At 44.6% G+C, this 8,112-nt stretch overlaps 1 protein-coding gene across 1 annotated transcript; it reads left to right on the top strand.

The window, feature by feature from the left end:
• Window positions 1–2,215: 2,215 nt before the first annotated feature.
• Window positions 2,216–3,340, top strand: LOC134449808 (uncharacterized; the record flags this gene model as incomplete). The annotated part of the gene is made up of 1 exon (XM_063199915.1): window positions 2,216–3,340. A coding segment is annotated over one exon (1,020 nt), but the record flags the coding sequence as incomplete, so codon positions are not given.
• Window positions 3,341–8,112: the final 4,772 nt, after the last annotated feature.

Genomic DNA, 8,112 nt, shown 5'->3' with positions numbered 1-8,112 from the left:
CCGTAAACACACAATGTCGCACAAGCATGTTCCCCTTGTTGACACAAATAAAGCTGTTAAGCCCCAGTGCCCTCACTCACACTCCCATACCCACGGTTCTACCTCTGGGTATGATAAAAGTCTCTCACACACACACCCACGCTCTGCTTTGGGGTCGTTCACGAACAAACACGGCTTCATAAGCCCTCAGCCCCGAGAAAAAATACTATTAAAAGCAAACGCGTGCGCCGAGCATCCCCCTCGCACACGCTCATACCCACTATGCCCCCCGACTCAGTGGCTAAACTCCCCACTACAGACCGCGGGCGCACGACCAAACACAGTCATACCCCTGTACAGTCCAGAGCCGCTCACACACCGTATAGCGACTTGGCACATACACGTAACGTGTCCTTGGGTTCTGTCTACGATCGAGCATGGGTACAAAATACAATTTGCACGAAAGCCCCCGAGCTTTCAGGGGCTAACTCCATCTGTGGTGAATACAAATTCGGTTCGAATACTAAGAGAGGAGATAGAAGCTCTACTCCAGCAGAACGCTGTAAAGATAATCCCCCCACACGTAGCACGGTCGGGGTTCTACAGCAGGTATTTCGTTGTACCGAAAAAGGACGGGGGTTCTCGCCCCATCTTAGATCTGAGAGCGCTGAACCGTCACATACGAACATATTCCTTCAAAATGTTGACGCACAAGCAACTCATTACGTCCATAAAACCCGGGGACTGGTTCACAAAATTGGACCTGAAACAGGCGTATTTTCACGTCAGCATACACAAACACCACAGACAGTTCCTGAGATTTTATTTCGAGGGCAGGGCACTAGAATTCCAAGTGTTGCCATTCGGGCTGGCTACTGCACCCCGTCTTTTTACAAAAATTATGGATGCTGCCATATCCCCACTGAGAGAAGGAGGCATGCGAATTTTTGGGTACATAGACGATTATCTTCTATGCGCCCCGTCAGCGCAGATAGCCACGGAACACACACATCTGTTCCGCAGCCATCTGGAATCCCTAGGTTTCCGAATAAACTATCAGAAAAGTGTGCTAACCCCAGCTCAAACTGTGCACTTCCTGGGCCTCACACTGGACTCCACCACGTTCCGTGCCAAACTCACGCCACAACGAGTGGAATCATTTCACAAGTGTCTCTCCAATTTCCAACTGGGAAAGAAAGTCAAATTTCGTATTTGCCTTCGCCTTCTGGGTCTAATGGCATCTATGATAGCAGTAGTACCGCTGGGGCAACTGTATATGAGGGACATGCAGAGATGGGTGTTCTCGCTCCGTTTGCACCCCGAGCGCAGAGCACACCTCAACCGGCAGATAACGGTTTCCCTCCCATGCATCCGCGCGCTACTGACGTGGCGGGACCCCGCACTACTGTCACAGGGAGCCCCACTGGGACTCATCGTGACACGACGTGTGGTGACAACGGATGCGTCGCTGAGTGGCTGGGGCGCCACTCTGGGGGATTTGGCTGTGGGTGGTGTTTGGACGGAAAACCAATGTCAGCTTCACATCAACGTCCTGGAGCTGACAACAGTGTTCCTAGCGCTAAAGCATTTCCTGCCTTTGCTGCGCCATCACCACGTTTTAGTCCGTACGGACAACACAGCAGTAGTGGCATACATAAATCACCAAGGGGGCCTGCGGTCGCTTCGGCTTCACCGCATAGCTCGCGATATTATACTTTGGGCACACGCTCACTTACAGTCGCTCAGAGCCACTCATGTTCCGGGCGTGCTGAATGTGCGTGCAGACAGACTATCGAGGGCATGCCTCTCCAATCAGGAATGGAGATTACACCCGCGCGTAATCGAGCTCGTGTGGAAACGCTTCGGGCGCGCGGAGGTGGATTTATTTGCATCACGAGAGAACACACATTGCAGACTGTTCTTCTCCATTCGAGACAGGGATGCCCCACTGGGAACGGATGCGCTATCACACCCGTGGCCGAACACTCTCTTGTATGCGTTCCCCCCAGTCCATCTAATCCCACATGTACTAGCGAGGGTGAGAGAGGAGAGCCTCTCGCTGGTGGACAAACAAGCCCTGGCTAGCGGAGATCTTTCTCTTACTGGCCGGGCAGCCTTGGCGACTCCCCAACAGCAAAGACCTTCTGTCACAGATGGGGGGGGAGTTAGTTCACCCGAACCCGTCAGCGTGGAACCTACACGCCTTCCACGTGAAAGGGACACATTGAGATCAATAGGTCTGCCACCGAATGTTATTGCAACTATTCAGAGTGCCAGAGCTCCATCTACGAGATCTGTGTACGATATGAAGTGGAGGGCGTTTGAGAGATGGTGTGTTCAGAAGGGCGTTATCCCCTTTCAGTGTTCTATCACCCATGTACTTACGTTCCTTCAGGAATTATTCGAGAAGGGACTGGCCTATTCTACACTTAAGGTCTACCTGTCAGCGATTTCAGCATGCCATGTAGGCTACGATGGTGTATCTCCGGGAGCGCACCCCCTGGCTAACAGATTTCTGAAGGGCGCTCGACGCCTTCGACCTGCTGTGCGCTCGACCGTTCCCTCTTGGGACCTCTCCTTGGTGCTGAACGCGCTCTCCCAAGCCCCGTTCGAGCCCCTACAGACTGCAAGCATTAAGGTCCTCTCGTACAAAACTGCCCTCTTGCTGGCCCTTGTCTCAGCTAAAAGGGTGAGCGAGATCACTGCTCTCTCTATACACCCCTCCTGTATGGAATTCAGTGCGGATAATAATAATGTCACGCTTCGGCCCAATGTAGCGTTTATTCCTAAAGTGTCTATGTTGTACGGCAGCTGCGATCTGCAACTGACGTCTTTCAACCCCCCTCCTTTCTCCTCGCAGGAACAGGAGAGGTTACATTACCTCTGCCCGGTCCGGGCATTACGCTTGTACATGGACAAAACTTCTTCATTCAGGCGTACCGACCAACTATTTGTTTGCTTTGCAACTAATTCTAAGGGACAGGCGCTCTCGACACAGAGGCTGTCCCATTGGATTGTTGATGTGATTGCAATGGCCTATCGGGCCTCGGGGAAAGACCCCCCTGCTCTCAGAGCTCACTCTACGAGAGGTGTCGCCGCGTCTTGGGCCGCATTTAGAGGAGTGCCTGTCCAGACTGTTTGCGCTGCTGCGGGTTGGGTTTCACCGCACACCTTCGTAAAACACTATCGCCTTGATGTTACAGCGTCCACGGTGGCTCACGCTGTCCTTGAGGCGGGGGGATCAAGACCTGTGTGAACTGCTTTGCACTTTCAGCGTGGTTTTTCACTCCCGTTATTTTTTACTGGTTGGGAATGAGCATTCAGGGGCGTATTTAAAACTCCCATAGAGTCACAGTCTGTGTCGAACGATTCGACCGAAAGAGAACGTATGGGTATATCCTATACCCTCGGTTCTCTGAGGGAGATAAGTGAGACACAGACTTGTGCTGCCCCTTCCTGCTCGCTCGTCTTGCAGAGCTGGGTAATGTGAAGATGAGCGAGCTGTCACAGTTTATATAGGAGGCGGGCGCCTATGAGTGACAGCTCAACTCAGCCAATAGGCGTGTTTAAAAAGGCTTCAAGAGCGGTCGCGCGAGGGCGCTAAACCCCATAGAGTCACAGTCTGTGTCTCACTTATCTCCCTCAGAGAACCGAGGGTATAGGATATACCCATACGTTTCCAACCAGTGCACCGGCTATGACATAGTGACTTATAGAGTTGTGTACATGTGACAACACTGTAAAGTAACACATATAATACTCTTCTGCTAGCAGTTGGAAAACGCATATTTGTAATACTGTATGTCAGTAACGAGCAGTTCCACAGGCAGATTTATTTTTACATTCGAGTCCCCAGACACTATTCAGAAAAGTGGTATGTGTTTTTTTCTCACAGTAGCCTGGGGGAGTGTGCAAAATATTCCCACCACTGCAGCGCGAGTGCGCGATGGGAACACGCAGGAGATTGAGCACATGCAAGAAAAAGCAATAAGGGATGATGATGTCTAGTATTAGTTGTGTACAGGTGCATGANAAAAGAAAGCCTTTTATTTCGCTAAGGATAATACACATGATGGGAAAATAATGGAATTATAGTGCAGAGCCTATGTTATAACCTTGCAGTCTCAAACATTGTATTGGCTATGTCTAAATCTGTTACTTAAGGCTCTCTGTAATGTCGTGGCAATGTTGTTACGATGTAGTTCAGTATTTTCAGCAAATAGTGAATCGCTGCCGGCTACCCCATCTGCAGTAAAAGGCTACAGCAACATTCCACCATTTCTGGGAAATATGCTCATTGTCCATCTCCCCTTGAGTTAAATAATTGACTTGAACTTTCTCCCGTATTCCTGTAGAGTCTCCCCATGAATCTGGTGTGTTTACTCCAAGATAGCATGCCCTCCATTGAGCTAAATGGGACCAGAAAGGTTGCTGCACATTTTTTCTAACCACATGGACCAAACCCCTTTTGCAAACAAGTGTTGACATCTCTGCATTCCACAATTTTGAAATTGCCCTTGCATTACATAAACCAGTTATATTGACTGTTGCCTTCAAGATTCAAGATTCAAAAAGCTTTATTGTCTAATATGTTGCCATTAATAGAAAATTGTCTTTTGACTGAAGGCTTTTGTGTGTGTGTGTGTGTGTGTGTGTGCGTGCGTGCGTGCGTGCGTGCGTGCGTGCGTGCGTGTTATTTGTGTGAGTTCTTTGAGGAATGAGTGTTCTGAGTGTGTATGATAGCTATGGGGATGCTCCAGGGACTGTAACCAATACCCTGACAAATAATAACTGTTAGTCGCTTTGAATAAATGAAAGTGTCAGCTAAGTGCAATAATGTAATGTAATGTAATGTAATGTAATGTACACTGTAAACCCCAACATGTTCCACGAACTCTAAACTTTTGTGGAAACTTATTCCTGTTAAAGTTTTAGTTTTGTGACCAAATGTTTTACGTAAATACTACATGCATGCATATGCAGGACACAAAATATTTAAGAAGATGATCAAAAACTTTGAAATGACTGAAAAGATTGAAAACTTTAATTCCATAATTAGATTTTTAGTTTTTAGCAGCCCAAGTCAAGTATGTACTCCAAACTCTAAAATGCACAGAAACAATGGTTTACACAAAAGATTTGAGTTGAAAACTAAAACGTTTGTGTAAGTCTTACATAAAATCAGACATGTTATGTGAAAACAAATGTTATGAGAAAAAATAAAATCTTGAATGTTTTAGTAGCTGCTACTCAAAGATCTAACATGCCCCTTTGACATAAATATTTTGAGAATGATGCAAAAATCAATGCAATTGGTACTTAGTAGAGAGTTACAACTTTGAAGTAAAAAAGCACAGCATTGTTTAGCTATATTGGCTCTAAGTTTTTGATTCCAAAATTAAAAGTTTTATGTTTTCCCATTTTAGAGCCAAAAAAAAAATCTTGGTTGGTTTATTGATTGGTTGGTTTATACTAATGCACTAGGCTACCTCCCCTCTGTTTAAACCAAATATAACATGAGCTTTAATTCCACAAACATGAACAATGCTTTATATCAAGTTTTTTTTAATTTTGTTCCATGTGGTTGACAAACAAAAACAGTAGACAATAACACAACAATCATACAATACACAACAATCTAAATCTAAATCTAAAATTTAGACCACACAGTCAACAGTCAATATATTACAAAGAATCAACCTCAACACATTAGGCAATTTAGTCATTTATTTGTTGTCCATTTCTGAATCTTTTATTAGGAGTTGGTGGCTGAAGGAGATCCATATAGCCTAACTTACAATAACATTTCTCCCAAAATAGTGTCAGACTTCACAACACAGTCAGTTGTTTATCCTTTGGAGTGTTGAGTAGAGCTGATGGATCATAGAGTTCTGGTGGTCCCATATTGGCTGCCTGTGGAACATAAATAATAAGTTTAAGGCTTTCATGAGGACTTGTTGGATGATTGCTACACTGGTTTATACAGAAGTTCAATGTGCAATATGTCATCATGAAAATGCAACGCATCACTTGCAAATACACTGCAGATGTATGATACAAGAAAAAGATTTGTATGAAAGGCCTACACAGTGCTAGCCTAACTAGCAGTAGCTAACATTCTAAGCTAAGTTGCTAACAAAACATACACACAGTGTAGCATCAAGAGCAAGGTCACACACAGAAACATAGTAAACGAATACACATACACACCAACACACTTGTATGGGTCTTTTCTTACCTTGAAGTGAGGTTGATAGACACATTTTTCCATGCCAAGTTGTCAGTTGTGGTTTGATGGTCACATGGTGTTGAGTAAATCTATCCCCCATTGACAGATTCACCATTTTTAGAGAAGTTTGTATTTTATGTTACATTTTAATAAAATAGGGTTTCTATGGTTCTGACATGGATGGGTTCTTCTTTACACAAAGCAGAAGCTGGTAAACAATTAAAAAACAACTAAAACAACCAAAAAAGTGAGTGACCCAGCCTTAGGATTCGAACTCTCAACCTCAAGATAAGGACATGCCAATATGGCTACATGCAGAGGACTATCCCCTACACCACTCAACTGCAGGTTTTGTATTTGTAGAAAGTTAGCCCTGTTTGTTAGAAAGTATTGGACTTACTCATAATTAACAGTCAAATGTGTTTCACACATACTTTCCACTTCAAATTTGACCAACTGACATCATACCAAAACAATAATGTTTGAATGTGATTTTTTTTTTTTTTTTTTACTAACATCCTGTGCTGGGAATCGAACTTGAAACCATCATGTTTTGAGGCCAACTGCTTAACTGTTAGTCCATGACTGCCCAAGCACAACATGCTGACATCTATAGTCTCATCTGTCAGATATAGGCTAGTTCCAATTGACATGATTTAAAGAATTTGTAACTTTCACAGTTTCGAGAGAAATAAACAATAAATATCTACTTGAGTGTTTTTTTATTGGTAACATAGGCTTCAAACCTGCAATCCTCTGATCTTGTGGCCATTCCCTTATCCAGACCACAGCAGCTCAAACATTGTCTTGCTTTACCTAAGCATTTTTCTTTTGTAATTTCGCTCGAAATTAAATGTGAAAAATATTGCTAATTAAAGCTGGAGTCATGGGTCTGGTGGCCATCTGAACATTTTCATACCATGTAGGAAGTAGGTAAGGTTATCTCCATATTGGGGATTGAACTTGCAACCTTTGAGGTTGAAGACCAGCTGTTTAACCACTACTCCATGGTCGCCTCAGCTGTTGTCAAGACATCTAACCACTCATATGCCAGATAGAGTTCCAATTTACAAACTCAAAGACATTGTGTTAGGATGTCAGTTGTACTTAAAAACACAATGCCAACCAGAGTTAATTTATTGGTACCTGAAAACCTGTTGAGAACACCTAAAATGTGTATGTCATCTGGACATTTTTGCTATATTGAGTACTACAGCGTAAACTTTTCTAGTTCATAGTACTGTTGGGGAATACAGTGTAATTTAATGTAATGGGATGAATGCATTTTTGTAGATAACAAAGGCACTCTGAATCTTCTGCCAGAAGGAAGTAGATCAAAACAACGATGGAGTGGGTGGGAGGGATCTAAGAGTATGGAGTTGGTCTTCCTTTCTACTGCCTGGATATACTAGCCAGGCTGTGCCCTCCTAGTGACGCAACAGCTTCAGTGTTGCTGCTACCAGTCAGGTCAAGAGCAATGCAAGTACTTTCTGAGCACCCGTAAAATCGTAAACTCCTCCCACTTTGTTGGGAAGCAAGCAATAAGTGCATTCGATTAGTCATCAACGCATGCATGCGCATTTAGACAGCAATGCACTCTGGATGAAAATGCTGCATGACGGTTAGATTTCCTGTCAAACTTCAAAATTTCGGTGATGTTGCGTCGACGAGGTGACATGTCACATGGTGTCAAACTATCGTGGGATGAATGCGACTGCAGTCAGATCTTGCAACCTCTGCAGTTGCTTATCCCCTTCAACGCTCGTCTGCGGACTGCCTCCGAGGTCACGCGCCCATGAACTGGTTGGTCAACAACTCACTCACGTGTGTATATGAGTCTTGTCTCACACCCCTACACAAGTTTGCGTAGTTCCCAACTTCAGCTCCTCTTCACTGCCTGTCCC

This window comes from Engraulis encrasicolus, chromosome 5 (genome assembly GCF_034702125.1).
Source record: "Engraulis encrasicolus isolate BLACKSEA-1 chromosome 5, IST_EnEncr_1.0, whole genome shotgun sequence".
Taxonomy (NCBI): Eukaryota; Metazoa; Chordata; class Actinopteri; order Clupeiformes; family Engraulidae; genus Engraulis; species Engraulis encrasicolus.
The sequence above is the reverse complement of the archived record's forward strand: the minus strand, read 5'-3'. Positions and strand labels throughout refer to the sequence as shown.